This window comes from Lycorma delicatula, chromosome 1 (genome assembly GCF_047948215.1).
Source record: "Lycorma delicatula isolate Av1 chromosome 1, ASM4794821v1, whole genome shotgun sequence".
Classification (NCBI taxonomy): domain Eukaryota; kingdom Metazoa; phylum Arthropoda; class Insecta; order Hemiptera; family Fulgoridae; genus Lycorma; species Lycorma delicatula.
The window spans coordinates 317,708,770-317,727,337 of record NC_134455.1 but is presented as its reverse complement, the minus strand read 5'-3'; the positions used below and the strand labels follow the sequence as shown (position 1 = coordinate 317,727,337).

The window sequence follows — 18,568 nt, the reverse complement described above, 5'->3', positions numbered from 1 at the left end:
AAATTTAAAATTTACAAGGTTTATCCTCCACGGAGGATATGAGCACGGACATGATGGAAAGAACGAGGGTGTGTCAACATTTATACGCTGCAGCAGACGTCGTGTACGGACAACCACAGGCGCGTACGGACCCTCGTATTACTCAATAATTTGTGTCCATACGGTTTTAGTATAGCATTACTTGATCTTTAGTGCAGAAAGCTGGGAAAAGTTTTTTATTACTCTTATCCTTTTCTATTTCTATATGCAAGTAATAGATTCAAGTGTACATAAAGATAAACAAAAAAATAATAATAAAAAATAAAACTATCCATAAAAAGCTGTTTTAATAGTTAAAAGGTGACAACTTCTTAGTTCTTTAAATTTTGACAAATGAAAGTATAAAATTAAAACCAGTCACCGCTAATTTTATCTTTAATTTTTCAGAATTATCTTTTAAGTTTTTAATAGTGGTTTTTTTTTTTTAGTTACATGTATCTTTTTTTGAGTAATGTTGTTTCCATTTAACTTTTAGTTTTATTAAAAATTTTACGGGTCTAAAATATGCAGCCTGTATCAAAAAAGCCACTCGTAAGAAATTAAACAAGTGAAACTTTCATAGTTGAAATAAGAAAAAGAAAAATAATGTGAAATATAAAAAGGATTATAAACAAATAACGTAAAGATACCGTTATTAAGTGTAAACCTATTATCTCTGGGAGCAGGCGTTTGTGTCTTTTTATGCTTAGTTTTGTCACTAAGTTTATTGGAATACCACAGGGAAGTATCCTAATTATTACCTTGTTTTCCGTGGTCATAAATTCTATAACAAACTGCGATTTTTAGGATTGTGGTTTGACCAAGACTAACGTGGGTAACACATTTAAAGGAGCTGAAGGTAAAATGTCTAAAAATGTTAGACGTGCTAAGAGTACTACCGAATATTCGTTGGGGAGCTCATCGAGTAAGCGTGTTTCGCTTCTTGGCCTATTCTTCGCTACGGGCCATCGCTCTTAGGATGCTCGATTTTGTCCGTCATTCATTTATTCATCTTGCTATAGGTGCGTTTCGCTCAAGCCCCGTTGTAAGTCTACTAGTGGTGACCCAACTCTTTGTTATAGATGAAACCAATTGATCTGCTCCTATGTAGCTCGCTTTAAAGCGCAACCAAATCATCCAACTTTTGATGGGGTGTTCTCCTAACAACATTTTAATCGGTATTAGGATCGGTCAAGATCTACTGCTCTGCTAGGCATCAGAGCTTATCGCCTTTTCTTATTTCTAAATATGCAATTATCTCTAGTTCCTCCTGTTACTCAATGTTAATACCTCCTTGGCGACCTTCGTTCGTAAATTATTGCTTTAGTCTTTGTCGGTATCATAAAATAAATTATGATATAAATAGCGTGAATTCAGTTGCTGTTATTTATATAGTCGGCTCTAAACACGATAACTCTGTTGATTGTGCTTTTTTGGTTGGCAGTAGAACGTACATGTATGACTCAGCATCGTCAGTGCTTTCGTCGCGGAGTAGTATACTTATCATTGATGGGTATCGTGGTACTTACCTGGTAAGTAAGCCTCGGCAGGAAGTGGTGTGAAAGACGAAACAATGTGACTGTGTCATGCCGGTAGCTATTGCTTATCTCGTTGTCATAGCAATGCTTAATAGTAGTACTACTCAAGTTGAAAAATTCGGCGCTAATCATTTGTGTAATGTAGTAAGTGCAGTGATCTTTCTTAAATCGGGTTTTTCACTTTTCCTTTCTGTCAGCAAAACTGTTTTTATTTATTTGTCACAAATTATTAATGTTCCTACTGTTTTTCATTTTTAGTTGCTTTTTTTTTTGTTCGTGCCGGTGAATTAATCGTGAAATAATAAATGTGTTATTTGAGCTGGGTAAATTATGCTTTGTTAAATAAGGTTAAGTTTTATTAAACGTTTAGTGTTAGATCAAGTCAAATATGGCTCAAGCAGGGGGAAATATGGGTAAAACAAACAAAGTAATTCTCAGTGAAGGACGGGAATTGTAATGAGACACGTTATTGAAAAGTGCGACTTTGAGGCAAAATCAAACGCTTATGCCTGTTCTTTGTCACAAGTGATTAAACGCTTCGCTTTTATTGTGAAAATTCGGCAAGAAGTGGTGCATAAGAAGAAAGAGCGAGAAGAAAATCCGGTGACTTCACAACAAAAATTATCTACGCTGAGGAAAAAACAAATACACTTTCCTTGGGATAGAAAATCGCTGTTGAGACTGATAAAAGGAATGGGATTTAAATGGAGGAAATTCCAAAGTAAAAGAAAGATAGTACTGGAAAGGCCAAATAATTTTTTTTCCGTTACACTTATTTTGTGAAGATGAAAGTCTTAAGAAAAGCCGGGAAAAATATATTTTACTTGGACGTAAACTGATAGCAATTTAACCTTTCAAAAATGTTGACATGTGACCATGTTTTTGGAGTTGCGGACAACTAGAATGTGGCCAATCGTTTCATAATACCGGGTGATTTAAAAAGGACTTCCACAAATATAAAAATTTATTTAAATTACTTACAAATTCGGTTGAGGTTTCATTTCAGAGCAAGATGCATCAATTTTGACTCACGTAGTTCATTAGTACCGAATTCGGCCACCAGCGCTGTTACCAGTATTGTTAAAAATGGATACATTTGGAAGTTCTTGCTGTGTGTTTTGGTTTTACGACTTGCAGTGAGCAACTGCAATGCTTTTTCCAATAAGTACAATGTAATTTTCGTAGAGAATACGGTAGGGGGCCTCCTAGTAGGCATACAATTTAGTCTTGCCAACAAACCTTCGTTGAGACAGGTTGTTCTATTAAACCTACAAATCACCAGGACGCCCTCGCGTCCCTGATGAAGCTGCTGTAGAACAACTTGCTAGAAATCTTTGCACGTAGTCCGAAGAAATCAACTCTACGTTCGTCGGTGAGACTGGCATTCCACGAACGACTGTTTTGCGCGTATTACTTAAACGATTGCACCTTGAAGCCGTACAAATTAACCATAGTTTAACACAATACAGATGTGTTGAACGACTTTTGTGTGGAAATGATTGATAGAATTGCAGACAATATAATTTTTAATGATCAGAAAACGTTTCACATCAGTGGTAAGGTGAACACCCATAACTGCCGAATACGGGGTAGCGAAAATCCTCATGAAACTACAGCAAATTCGGGATAACCCTAAGGTCAATGTTTTTTGTGTCGTAAGCAAATAAAGACTACGACCCGTGTTTCTTCCAGGAGGCAACCGTAAATGTTATCGTTTATTTGGACATGCTTCAAAATTTTATAATTTCTCAGATGATGATGATCAAGATGGACGCTATTACTATGAGCAAGACGGCACACCAACTCACTGCCACCTAGAAGTCCGAGATTTTCTTGATACTCGATTCCCAGGTCGGTGGATTGGTCGTGAAGGTGTAATTGCATGGCCACCACCTTCCCCAGATTTGACCACGCTAGATTTTTTCGTGTGATATCCATTAAAGATCGGGTTTATGTACCTCTTTTGCTTGCTGCTCTTGTTGAGCTAAGACTTCGAATTAACGCAGCAGCTGTAGAGGTAAAGTCCGACTTGCTGACTACAGTCTGAAATGAAATCGACTTCAGGTGGAATAAATATATGTCGCATTACAAATGGAAGCCATATTGAGCCCAAGTGAATGCTGGGAGACAAACTTGATGTGTTCGTTTATGAAATGAAACCTCAACCGAATCTGTAAGTTATTTAAATAAATTTCTATATGCTTTTGAAGTTGTGAATCCTTTTTTAATCACCCGGTATACATGCAGGAAGTGAGGAAGGGTTTGTTGCTGGCGCCAAATTTATAAATAAATCTGGATCAATTATCATGGGAAATTAATTATAATAAGTTTGAGAAATACTTGAGGGAAAAATTGTTACCAAATATTTCTGATAAGCAGACGTACTTGTCTGCTCAGATTCCATAAGTACCTTGCAGGCGATTAGTGACATGTACTTTTAGACATCCTGTTCTCTGTGAGAAGACATTTCTGAAATGACTTGGCGTAAAGCAAGTGTGAGTTTCTGCGGTATCCCCAGCCGTATTGGAATTTCAGGCAATGAGCGCGTTGATCTTACGCCAAAGGAGGCTTGTTTGCGGCCTCCTTTCACAAATTGTGAGTAAGGCACATTAAACTTATTTATGGACACCACATGAATCGGACAGGTGGACCCGTTTGTGTTATGATGCACCACATCCTATTGGACTGTGTCTGTTATTTGGCATTGCGCCGGAAATTTAAGTTAGGGGCTAACATCCGAAATATTCTAGAAAACAATAAGACGATGTTATCGAATTTATTGTTTCTTAAGGCCGTACATCTTTATTCGAATATTTAATAATTAATGTAATATGTTTTTTTAGTGTTTTATAATGCTATTTAATGTTTTATTATTTCTCCTGTTATTGTGCGTTTTAATTGTTAGTTTTATTCTTTATATTGCTGTTATTTAATTAATATCTCCGTTGTATTTAGCATTGGTGACGTTGAGCTGAGCTAGTTTGTTTATTTTAAAAGCATTGCGTCCGGGTGCTAATAACGAACCTTCGTTTTGCGCTCCAAAACACAAAAAAGAAAAAAAGAATCACACTGGTTATATATATTCATGGTATAATAAAACAATATTAATTGTGACAAAAAATGAAAAGAATCTTCAAATTGCCTACACAGACCATGTATTTTTTTAAATTTTTTATATTTTTTCCATTTAGTATGGAAAACGTACAACAGGGTCACCTGAGGAAAAAATTTACAAGATAATAAAAGAATGGTCAAAATCGAAACGTCTGATTTATACGTAATGAATCTTCGCGTGAAGGAACGTATGGTTTGAATTGAAAACTTCTTTAATAGAAACCAGTTAAAAAGTAAGAGAAAACAACCAGCTTGTTCAGTGGAAGCGGATAGAAATTGGGTGCGCCGTAGCATCGCAGCTATAGTTTGTGGTGGGGTTAAGTAACAAGTCAGTTGAGATTATGACTACGAGCGCAAAACATCATGTTTACGTACTTTACTGGAAACATTCTATACCAGTGGTTACCAAACTTTTCCGAGTCGCGGCGCCCTTTTTCAATTAAAATATTTACGACTACTCTTAAGTAAGAGATAAAAATAAATAAAAGTCGTTTATCTTCATTATTTTTTTACTTTGTTTAATTAATTATTAAGCTTTTATAATATTTCGCTGAGCCCCTGCGAAGAGGCCGCGGTGCACTGTTTGGGAATCACTGTTCTATACGTTTTTTTATAACCAATAACTGGATTTAATACTTACGTAATCGAACTTTGTTCGCAGCTGTTATTTATTAGTAGTATTAGTGATGTTAAATAAAAGCTAATTTTTAGTTAAATTTGTTTGAATTTTCGTAAATTTAATTTATTATAGTGTAAACGTAAAGTCATAACGTCGGCAAAAACCTGTAAAACTGGGGGAAAGAGGATTATCAAAAGTCAGACTGGAGCAGTTATTCTCAATATTTATAATTTTATGAAGAAAAAAGCCGAAGAAGGATAAGCAGAAATTGAAAACAAATTCAGGTTTCTAAAGCTACCGGTGTATCTGTTAGATCCCTTGAACGCATTTTAAAGCAACAAGAACAACATGAAACTGATGGAAGTAAATTCAGTACTCCTCGTAAAAATGGTCCAAGGATGAAGTTGAAAACTGACCTTTTTTTTTAAAGAGGTGGAGGAACCCCATTTACGGGCGCCTAAGCAGTGTCGGGCTCGCTAACAAGTTCCGCCAGTTATAATCAAGGGCGTATGTATGCCTGCGCACTACCGACTAAACCTCCACCCCTGGCTTCCCCCTTCCTGGAACTGCTTGTAAAAACATTTCATCAGAAGAAGGGGGAACCGCCCTCACACACAGCCATATCAATCCAACAATGTCACACACCACATAAACAACTCTACTGGAAGCAACACATACGCCGACAATAACAATACACAAGAACCTACAGAAAACAGGACACGCTACTAACACCTACGCGTTACACACTCGCACAGCCGTCAAGACAGAAAACTTAAATAGTCACACCACTTACCAGTAGCCACCATCAGACGCACGAGCAGAGTGTCTCCGGCCTCATCGCACTCAACCGAGGACCTGTCCGCCCCCGTGCACACCGGCGCCATTCTACTCTGCGGAACTTCTCATATAATCGGAGCTTCCTCATGAATCTTTCCACAGTCTTCCACTGTACCCCACCTTGTAATAGGACTCGTAGGGTATCTTCTGGGCGAAACATGTGCTCACGTCTCAGGTTGCCGAGCATCTCTATGGCGAATCGCGGACACAAAAGGAAAACATGTTGGGGGGGTCTCTTCCACCTCGCACTCCGGACAGTTTTCAGATTGATCAATCCCGAATCTATACAAATTAGACCGGAATCCCCCATGACCCGCCAGGAATTGCGTTAACTCAAAACTAAGTGTGCCATGGGTCCTCCGGCACCACGCCCTGATTTCCCCAATATGGCGATGGGTCCATCTACCCTTCGTGGCTCAATCCACCGTTCCTGCCATGTTTGTGTGTTCTCTTCTTCTAGGTCTTCAGCAGAATGCTTCCTTTCCTCTAATGGGAGTGTTCTCAGTTCCCTAGTTCTGCGCGCCGCATTATCATCAAATCTACAGGCGGGAATCCAGCAATCACCTCAACCGCCTCCCTGGATACCGTCCTATAGGCAGTCGTTACTCTGATGCAACACCTCCTATGGATGGATTCTAATTTACTCCTATTCTTGGCAAATCTAACAACGCCCATCCACAACTCGGCGCCATATAGCAGGGCTGAATAGACCACACCAGTAAGCAATTACCTCCTATGTAAATTCAGTACTCGGCAATTGCCTCCTAAGTAAATTCAGTACTCCTCGTAAAAATAGTCCAAGGATGAAGTTGAAAACTGACTTGGACAATTTCAACAAAGGTATTATTCAGAGGATGGTGAATAATTTTCACTTACGCCATGAAGAATGCTCCTGCCTGAGGAATCTTGCCATCAGTAAAAAAGCAAATAACATTTGAAAGGGGTATTTGGGCTCCTTGTGTAGTTGTGAATTATTTAGGCTTCCTGTCGATAAAAGCTGAAAACAGCAGAAAAAATTTGTTCAATAATGATGTTATACGAGATGAAAGATTGTATTATCAGTGCTCCATAACGTGGTACAGAGAAGAAAATGCCCAATTAAATACGTAGATGTAATCTATATACATTCTTCCCACATAAAGGGTCAAGCATGGATCAATAGAAGCACTGAAAGCTTTCATTTCTAAAAGCAGTCTAGCAGTAATAGTTACTGCGGGAGGAGGAAGACGGTTTTATTGAAAATTTTCTCCTATTATTTAAGTTCCATGAACGACAGTGGTTATGAAGAGGACATACTGAATGGAGCTGAAGTAGTGTAACTTGGAAAGAAATTAAATATGTTGTGGCTTAGTTAATGTGTTAATTTAGTGAATCTAGTAAAACTTTTATAGAATCAATTTGGAAATACTGTTAATGTAGGCAAATTGAAAAATAAAGCCTATTGCAATGTGCTTGGCTAATTTGAAAATTACTGCCTAATTGGAATTTATAAATATAATCTAATCAAACAAGTTAATTTTGTACATTAGTTAGCATCATGATCATAATATTTAATAATGGGTTTTTTTTATGATATTTTGCTGGTGAATTATTTTTAGTTATTTGTCTATTGGTATCAAATGAGTTAAGATTTACGAGATGATTTGTAGCTTTTGTTTTGTTTAACATGTTTGATTTGCTTTTTGTGTCTTAATGATACTTAGAAATAAAAATATAGTATTTTTTGAATTTAATGTCACCATCCATGATCATATAACTAAATAGAGAACTAAAACTACGCATAGTTAAGACAAGATCAAAAGATAAGCTTTGTTTTACTGAAGTAGATTTATGATTAGCTACTGAAGTGTAATATATTAGCGACATAAGCAACTTTGGCAAAGGCAAAATTATGGAGCTGAGTGTTCTTAACTACAATTGTAGATGAAGATTTAGTCTTTGTATTCCTATCTGTAGACTGAAACTCTTTCTTTTACTGGATTGAAACAAATAAGAGTTCACACAGTTAATACCATTACTTGTCAAACTGAAGTTTTCATTTGAAATACATAAAACTTATTTTATTAATTGAATCACAGGAAATTATTTAAAATAAATAATGAAATTAGTAATGAGAAAAAGTATTCAGAAATGGTTGATTTTACAAAATTATTGAGAATAAAATATTTATGAATAATCATTCCAGGTTATTGGATTTAAAGAAAAATTGAAAATTTTTTAAATATGTAGTTTTTTAAGTCTCTGTAGCCTTTACTGGTTTAGGGAGAGCTGTTGTTATAAATGATGTCTTTTTCTACTTATCATTTCATAATAAATATTTTTTTCTTTAGCATTTTGGTATAATTTAACAATATTGGTCAATTAAGGAAAATTGCAAAAAAAATTTCCCCCAAAGAAATAATGGTGTAGTGTGGCAAATTTTAGATCGAGTTATGTTTAAGTACTATTTATCTTCTTTTTTCTGTTTACCCTCTGGAATCACTGTAAGGTATTACTTAAGAGGATGATTTTTTTTTAACAAGAAAAAATTATGTTCTTGGAAAAAATACAGGAAAATTGGGGAAAAAATTGTATAATTCCTTAACTTAAAAAATTCCCCAACTCAGAAAACTAGATTTTGTTCCAGACATCAAATCTGTAAGGCTTGTTATGGACCTTGTGAAAAAGTTTTTTTGAATTTTTAATGGCCAATTAATTCCTGTTCCTACTTATTAAATTAAATTTAAATTCCCTTCATAAAATAAATTCATCTACTCCTTTTGATATAATGAAGTCCTCACCCCTGCAGCTAAGGTTTGTTCACATTGCAGTTAAGCCAGTGCTTGCTCGGAAATAAAAATGTGAAATTGTTTGTACATGTTTATCAATTAAGTTGTGCTACAGAGATATTACTAAAGAAATTAGTTCTTTTCTGAACCTTATTGACTTTTTAGAACTACCTTAATAAAAATTTTTTTTTTGTCAAGGTTGTTTTTTTAGAACTTCTTTACTTACATATTAATCCTTTTTATTTTTGTTGTATTACCAAGAGTGTGTTTTGATGATGTAAAAAGTTTTTAAATTGTCCATGGATCAGAGCAAATCGAGTTACTTCTTGATTCAGGCAAAACATTATACATTAAGTAAATATTTTTGTGTTTATGACTGATTTGTAAACAACTGTATAATGTAATGATATATGTAAAAAAAAAACAAAACCTGAAAAAAAAGATGTCAAAAATGATAAAAAAAAAAAAGTAAAAATATGCAAAAGAGAATCTGTGTGTCATTTCCTAATTTCCACAGGAGGATCATTATCTGCATATGTTTCTGCACTTTGCCTTTGAATAAGAATTTACCAACATCTTTCCAGAGTTGTTGTATTTTTACTAAAAACAGACTACATTGAAATGGTATTGTTTAATAATTGGATTTTTTAGCAAATCATTGTATTTGTCATTGAGATTTGTCATTCCTCCTTTTCATAGAATATCTTCTGTCAAACAATTGGTTTAATTTATCAGAAATTATGTTGTACTTCTCTATTACTTTGGTGATTTAAAGCAATTTCTGCTATTTCTACTTGCCATTTTGCCTGATTTTGGATGTCATGTAGATCATGTTTTGTGTATGTATTTGAGCCAAATTCTTGTATTTACTGCATGTTTATATTATATAAAAAGTAATTTTTGAATGTATTTATTTTTGTTTGTAATTACGTACAAGGTGTAATTGGAAAGTTTTAAGACAGGTGGTACCACTATTCAATAGGAGGGAGTAGGTTTGTCTGGGGTTGTGGAAGGGGAAGCTTGGTTTGTTCAGTGGAGAGTGGCATCCTGGTTCAGAAGATGTATTTTCGATTCTTGGTGAATTATTGATTTTGCAAAATGGATAAAAAACCAAATGAGTTTCTGTCAAATTTTGTTTGAAAACTGGGAAATCAGTTTCAGAGACTTATGGACTCTTAAAAAACTATCTGCTTTCGGGGATAAATGTCTGTACCAGTCAGATTTTTTTATCTAGTTTAACAGATTCAAAGATGGCCTCCAATCAGTCAAAGATGACCCCTCCAGCTGGCTGTCCAGTTCAAAAAGCAATGAAAACATTTGAAAGTTTGCAATTTAATACATCCTAATCATAAATTTACAATTAGGGAGATGGCTGATAAACTGAATTTAAGTTTCTACGGGGTTCAGAACTGAAGATTTGAACATGTGTGAGTGTCTGCAAAATTTATTCAGAAATTATTGTCGGACCAGCAGAAACAACACTAACCCCAAGGGCCGAAACTGATCCAGATTTGTTAAATAGGGTAATTACAGGTGATGAATCATGGGCTTATAGATGTGACCCAGAAACAAAGATAAAATCATTGTAGTGGAAGGCTCCAAATTTGCTATGACAGAAGAACATGCGACAAAGTTGGTCGAATATGAATCATAGAAAAACATCAACATGGTTTTCTTTGATTCTTCGGATAGCGTGCATCACAAATTTGTCCCTAGGGGGCAAACAGTCTTACTAGGAATACTATGTAAAAATTCTTTCAGCGTTTGCCTGTAAATGTATGTAAAAAAAGGCCTGCACTCTGGAGAGACAAGACATATTGGCTTGTCGTGTGTTCTCGATTGTGGAAATTTTAGGCAAATTCCTGTGCTTCCAGAGCCCTTCTTTTCCTCCAATTTAGTCATTGAATCAGTTTGATTCAATTGAAGAAATCCAAGGAAATATGAAGAGGGTTCTAACACCCTTACGTAAGAAAATTTCCAGGATACTACCAAAGTAGAAACACCTTTGGAGTCCTTTACAAGCCCAGTATTAAAACTCTAATCACACCTTGTATTACTATTATTATTTTTGGTAATGTTATTTTTTTTTGCGGATGCTATTTCTTTTCCTTTTGTTTTTAATGTGTTTTATTAATTTTAGTTGTATGTGTCTGAAGTTTGATGCTGATTACTTATATTTTATTGATTTGTTGCTGGGAATGTGTTGTTAATGTATAATTTACTGTTTTATTTTTGGACAGTATACATTCTTTATTTTAAAAAAATCATATTTCACTTGATTTCTTAAACCATTGAGTTTATTGACTTTTGTTTATTTTGAGAATTAGAATATTGTTTATTTTATTTGCTGCTTTTATACTGATTTTTTTTTTGTGATTCACTCACAGTTGTGAATGAATGTTCAGTGTGTTTGCTACTATTTACTATTTATCTCTGATTACTTAACTTTTGTTCCTAATTTCTTTGTTTTAGTTTGTGGCATGAGCTATTTCATAAATATTATGTTTCTTTATTTGTACCTTTTATGTTAAAAACTACTTTTTATTTTGATTATTAGGTCCGTATGCCAGCATGTCTGTAGGTTTCTATGTTATGTCTATATGCTGCCACATGCACTTAGTTTTTGTGTTAGGTTCAAGAAATTGATTGAATTGTTTATTTCTAACATATTTAATTAAAAAATATGTTCTTTGACACTGTTTTTACAGTATCCATTTATAAGTAATATTTCCTTTTCTAGTAAAATTTTGTTTTGCCACATTTAATTTTTAGAAGTTTTCAGACTATCATTATAAAATATTAGATTTGATTTGGAAACAAGCAAGTATGCATTGATGATAATGCAGTGGAGTTGTAAGTAAATTAGAGGTAATGCAAGCAAGTCTTGTTATCTTATCAGTAAAATTATTATAAGCTTACTTTGGATAAGTGTTGAATAATGCATATTCTGTAATAATGAAAATTTGGAATTTTAGCTTAAAGGCTTGTTTCTGTTTTAATTTATATGTTTAAAAAATGGTTTAGTGTGTATCATTTCCTGAAATCATACTAACAACTTCCTGCATTTTATGATTGTTATTTATTTCATATTCTAGCTGTTATCTGAAAATTATTCATCATTAAGATCTTCATCTTCGTTAAGATTACATCTTGCCAAAAACTAAGTTGTGCAAGACACAACTGTCTTTATAATAAAATAGCTGTAATTTTTTCAAAACATAATTATAATTTATTATTTTCATCCGCTAAACTTATTCTATTTTTATCTAACTTTGCCCATGTCTGAATTTAATAGCACCTTACCTAAATGATACATTTCATATAATTGACTGTCTACAATGGTACATCATTTCTCAATATTCTTAATATTTGTTTCAAAAATTCAAAATTCTGTTACTTCATGTAAGGACATAATTTTTTATTGTATTGGTACAAATAATTCTGTAATCAATTCTTTTACATACATTTATTTATATGATACTATACAAATATTCACACCTTAAAATTTTTATATTAATAGTAAATAGATTGTAAAGTGTGCAAGCCATTTGTTGAAAATTATAATCCTAGAGATTCCTGGTTTTACTTTTTGTAAAGATATTAACTTAAATAATATGACAATAGTAATATTCAAACAGCATGCGAGGAATAGCAATAAGGATAGCAGTAGGTTACTTTTCTTTGTCTCTGAAAATTCCATATTGAACTACGATGTCATTCAGTATTGTTTGTTCAACTTATACATGATTTGACAGGAAATATTCATTGTTCTTTTTTCAGTTTTTTTTTTTTTTAATAAGGTGATATTGTGAGTATAAATTATTAAAACTTAGAATGAAAAATATGCTATTAAAAATTGTTTTTATGGGTATTGGAATTAATATGTAATTAAGATTATTATTTATTGGTATTCGGTTGAAAAAAATTTGATTTTAATTAGTCTTATAGAAACAAACAGTATTTTACAAGTGGAACTATTTGACAAATCTCTCTGTAAGAGATATTGCAATAATTGTTATTAATAATTAAGGACATACGCCAGTTTACTTACCAGTACTATTTATTTTCTTTCCTTCACAACTTAGATAAAATTTTTTTTCAGTTATCTCAATCAATTGCAGTAAACCTTTTAGTTTATTTTAATTTTTGTGAATATGAAAGAGTAGTTTGTAGTAGTTATTTTTAGGGTGATTGCAATTTTTAAAATTGCTTTTCTAAAGGTACATACAAATAATATCTGTATTAATAATGTATAGCATTATGTCTATAATTTTAATAGCTACCTTGCCCTAAACAGTAACAAGTTAGGTAGAGGTAGTGTTATTTTTATGACAGATCCTTTTTAATGTTTATAATTACATGAAAAATCAAAATGATGAACTCTTTCAGCAAGGGAATCTATAATGAAAACACCAGAAGCTCCTGGGATTAGTGAAACCAGTGTTTTTGAGGATTTGCAAAAGAATAAAAAAGTGCATATGATGATAATTTGTTTGACTTCAAACAAAAAGTGCCAACAGTCTTTCCCAAAATTAAATGAGGAAATGATTTAGTACATGGAAAATAGTTTCTACTCCATTGATAAAATGAGACCTTTATAAAAGAATCCATGAAAAAGCAGTTCAGGACTCCAATTTGAAAGGAAGTTGGTCTTTATTTGGAATTAGGACCCTGAAAACAGATGGAAAGAGTTGATAATAGGGTTTAAAAGAATGTAGAAGAGAAATAATGCAACAGGAAAAATAATCTAACATCTTCTATTTAGATGAAACTACATTCATTCTGACTATGCATTGAGTAAAAGGTGGTAGTGTAATGAAAATAAGGAAAAAGACATGCTTATCGTGTTTCAGTTTCAAAATGTGAAAGAATTATTGTTCTTGCTGGAGGCAAAATAGGATTTGTTGCAGCAGGGAAATATAGTTTGGAAGGGATTTGTAATTTTACAAAATATTAGGAGGAAATGTTGAGAATTTGTATAAGAAAAGAAAAGTGTAAATGATGATAATTTGACTTCAAACAAAAAGTGCCAACAGGCTGACCCAAATAAAATTTTCTTCCTAATATTTCATGTGTGGAGGAGTAAAAGTAGTGACTGTCACAGTTCTATGAACTAAAACAGTCTCAAGAAGTGGTTGGATAATATTCCACCTACCAGCTACGTATACAGTGGTGTAGGGCAATGCACTGTATTATAGTTCACTTGAAAACCAGCTCCAAATTCTGATTTGTGGAAAAGTGAACATAGAACTGGCTAACAAAACCCAAAATACTGTTTAAAGATATCCTTGTTGAAACTGGAATTATATGCCTAAATAAAATATGGCAGACCAAAAACAATAACAAAAGAATGGATGAAATTTTTATGTAAAATGAGCACTTAAAAGTTTACCCCCTCCCAACTGGATAAAAAAATATCTGATGTGTGGTGAATTTATCGCTAAATTCAACACTAAGTATATAATTTTTTGTGAGATGTTAGGCATTGTCTATTTTGATCATTTTGCCATATGAGAATGAAAATTTGTAGGGTATGAAAAATGCCATATTTGACTTGGATTTGAACTAGGCCTCCGGATGAAAGGTTAAGATGCTATCATTCCCCATGGAGATCGGCTAAATATGTAATAAGTAAAAGTTTAGATGCAATATAAACTTTGCTGCATGAGTTCATGGAACTAGTGAAACAGTTCCCAAGAGATTATCTACACTTCCAGATTGTCTAGTACATTGTAGGGAACCCTGTGATTGTAAGGCCCTGACCTCGTGTTAGCAGATCAGACATGGGACTTGTGGGACTCTGCGATGGAGCTGTGGTGTGGGAGCTGGGTGTGGTTCCAGCGGACCAGACCAAAAGTCCAGTTTAAAGGTTAAAAGAAAAAAGTTAAAAAAAAAAAATGTGATTTAAAATGTTTTCTGCATAGTTTATTTTTGTTTTGTATCAGATTTTGTCATTATTAAATTGTTTTTTTGAAGTTTACATAAAACTGGACAATGCTTTTTCGATAAATTTATTTAGTATAAAACATTGTGTTGTATAAATGTACAACTGAACAGAAAATTTATGAAGAAGAAATTCTTCAGTAGAGAAGTGTTTCTTCTTGAAGCACCACATAAATTAAAATGAATAATATATTCATATGCCTGCAGTAGTTTTTTTTTCTACTTTTTACAGCTGTTCAGCAGATTTCCAAAGAATTTGGAAAATTATTTTAAATTAATTATTTTAAAATGTATAATAAATTTATTTTTAAAATTTTAATAACAATACTACAGTTAAATAATTACCTTAACAATATATCGCAAAATAATTAGCTTAATATTTAAAAACAAGTAGTAACAAATATTTTAAAAAAAGCTTTGATAAATGTACTTTCAGTAAAACTATATGGTGTGATATAGTGTACTTGATTTATATTTAATCTGAGCTGGTTATTTTCTTTAAATTTCTTGGTGATAAATAAAAGTATCAACTTGATTTTTGGTGGTGTAATGTTCATGTAAATATATAAAAACAAAATTCTTGATTTTTCAAAATTTGATCTTGAAAGGGTGAAGAAATGTAAAAAAAATTGAACAATTATTGCAAATTTTGCCCATTTTTATACTAAATGAGATACCCACTAGATTGGGGTTTGCAAATATGATAAACATCTAAAAACCATTTTCAGGGTTTTGTGAGTTTCAATTTTTTAAGGAGTGCAACATTCATTGTACAGTGAGGCAGCTCATCCAACAGAGCCACTGTTACTTAAATGCGATGGATCTGGCTGCACCTGCCAGATGTGTCTTGTTACTTGACAAAAAAATGTAAAATAAATATAATGAAGAAAAAAAAAATAGAAAAGAAATAATGTACTGTTACTTCCTAGTGGTGTTGTTAGGGTTACACTAAAAACCAGGCAAAATACATTTTTACCCTTATGAGTAACTCATAAGTATGAGTAACCAGTTATAACTAATATTTTTAAGATGGAGACAGACTGTTTTGAAACCCACGTTTTTAGATCACTCAAAGTTTCAATTTCTGTACTGACCAAACTGTTGCTCTGAAGAAACTACAATACACTGATGGTTTTTATAAATTGAACAGGTTTTAATTTTTGTTTATCGTTATTATTCTCACAAGCATGAGTTTAATGAACATAGCGGGGTTCAAGAAGCAGTGCCCTTTGTTTGTATAGGAAGGGTGAACGGGAAGCGAGCTATGACTGGCTAAATATCCCCTGACCATATATCTATGGGAAAAGCTGTGATGGGGATGCCAAAAGTAGTGATTATTAAGTCCCAAGACAATAGGTGAAGTTGGCAATTCATAAAAGACAATATTCATATTTTAAACTCATAAGTAAGAATTATTTAATCGAGTAAATAAGTTTGCTATTAAAAAAATATTGTAGATGAAGCTGCAACAAGAGAATGCTAGTATGTATATTTATAAAAGAAAACCCCAATTTAAATGAATGGTATTTTTATACTCCTCATACCTCAAAGAAAATTCACTTGCCTCCCTACCCTCACCACATGATTGAAAGTTGTATCATACTGTTACCATACAATTACATAAAAGAAAAAAGCTAGTTTTGCTGTAGTACTTTAGTTTTTGCAATAATCCAAACTGTGATCTGATTTGAAGGAAGGGGTTGGTATCCAAAAAATCAGTTTTGAAGTTTTAATAGTTTGTATACATTACACTAACAATGTTAAATATAAAAAACACAATAAAGCTAGCTAAAACACGGAAATCATTACAACAGTGTAACGTCCTTTCATTCTTAACTAAAACCAAAAATCCACCACCCTTCTGATGTACTTTTTTTTTATAGGATGTCCTTCCTGATAGGCGCTGCAGTCATTTGGTTTGTACAGCCACTGGGTAGAAAGTACAAGAATCAAAGTTGGTTGACAAGCAGCACCTTTTATAATATACCAAGGATGCATTGTCTCTTTAGATCATGGTTTTCTCAGTATGAATGTAGCATAGTTAGAGAGGTCTGCACCTTCTGTATCAATAACAGAGAAGAAAGGATCAAGGGTATGAAAAATGGGGTGGGTATTGAGAAAGGAGCCCATTTTTAGGATAAATTAAGGAAGTTTACCATCTTGTTGAGGGCTTGTTATTATTATTCATCAAATGGACTGATTTTAATTACTTTTACATAAAAAATTATATTCTCTAGATCTTTGGTTAGCAATCTGCAGGTTGGTTTGTATCAATTTTTCGAAGTTCTCAATCTACTGCTAAATCTTGAATCTTTCACAAAAGCTTTCATGATATTTAGTAACCAGCAGTCATGCCTAAACACATGTCCAAACCTTATTTGTTCTCTTCCTTATGTCATCCATCAAACATTGTGGTTCTCTGATTTTTCTCAAAAATTCTTCGTTGCTTACTTTGTCTGTCCACGATATCTTCAACATTTTTTGGTAGCACCATAACTCAAAGGCTTCAAGCATCCTTCTTTCCATCTTCCCTTGTGCCCCAAGACTTAAGGTTTAATAGTACACTCCAAATGTAAATTTTTTTGCAACTGTTTCTTTATTTCAGGTTAATATTATTTGATGCGAATAATTTCCCTTTCATTTGAAAGCTTGTTTTGCTTGGTTTACCCTACTTATCACATCCTTTCTGCTTTTGCCATCAGTTGCAAATTTGCTACCCCAAGTATATAAAATACATAACATTGTCTAGACAGACAATTTTGAAAAAAATCCTTTTTTTTTGTACGTTGCTGTTATACCAATAACATTTCAAACTCACAAATGACAACTAGCATATTGTGTAGCATTAAAGTATTTTAATTTATTATTACGCTACAATATCATATTTTTCATAATGATATGTAGCGTAATGTTCTGTTATTTAAATAGTTTACTGTCATATCCTGAATCCAGTAACATATTTCAGGTTTTGTTCTCAGTAATTGTTGGTCATTATTGTTTAGTTAATGTATTGATTGTGATAATTATTGATAAAATGAATTCAGTTTTAATTAGAAAAATTAAATTGGAATAAATGAAAAGTAAAAATGTCATAAAAATTAATATTAATGTTATTTTATTTATTATTTTGTACAGATACCATAGTCAAATCATGTAAACAGGAAAAGGTCATTAGGAATGTGGGTCCATCTGCCAGAGTGACTGAAAAGCAAGAGAGAGAGGGGGAGACTGATAGAGAGTTAAAGACTGGTTGATGATGTCTTACCGGGATTGCCAACCCCTTTTTAAATATCATGAGGAAGAATTGATCGCTTTGTTTGTGGAAACACTCACTGGCACTACTTTTGAAATGACTGTATCACCCTATGACACTATAATGTCAATAAAAAACAAAATACAACGAGTTGAAGGTAATTTTTATTATACATTTGTGTTAATTTTCTTAAAGATGTTAAAATTGTATTTGGTAGAATATTCTAAATTTTAAACCCAGAAGTCGTAACGGTTTTCTTTTAAGTGGTGTTTTATTTTACCTTTAAATTAAGTTCTTTTTAAATAAGAAATAATCATCTCCACCATCTCTGAAAAGTCTTTTAAGTGACTTAATAGCGAGTTGTATATTCGTAATCTTGACTACCAAACAATTAGCATTAATTATTCTGTAAATTCCCTTAGCAATGTGATGTTAACATCTATAATCCAAATAAAATTTATCTGTCTACTTCTGTTGT

At 32.9% G+C, this 18,568-nt stretch overlaps 1 protein-coding gene across 2 annotated transcripts in view; it reads left to right on the top strand.

Moving 5' to 3' along the window:
- Positions 1–18,568, top strand: part of LOC142334179 (AN1-type zinc finger protein 4-like) — a 70,381-nt gene that overhangs the window by 11,083 nt on the left and 40,730 nt on the right. For both annotated transcript variants that reach the window (XM_075381989.1, XM_075381990.1), the window contains exon 2: positions 17,973–18,247. In XM_075381989.1, coding sequence (XP_075238104.1) covers positions 18,091–18,247 — 157 coding nt within the window. In that variant the 5' untranslated portion in view covers positions 17,973–18,090. The remainder of the gene's footprint in view (positions 1–17,972; positions 18,248–18,568) is intronic.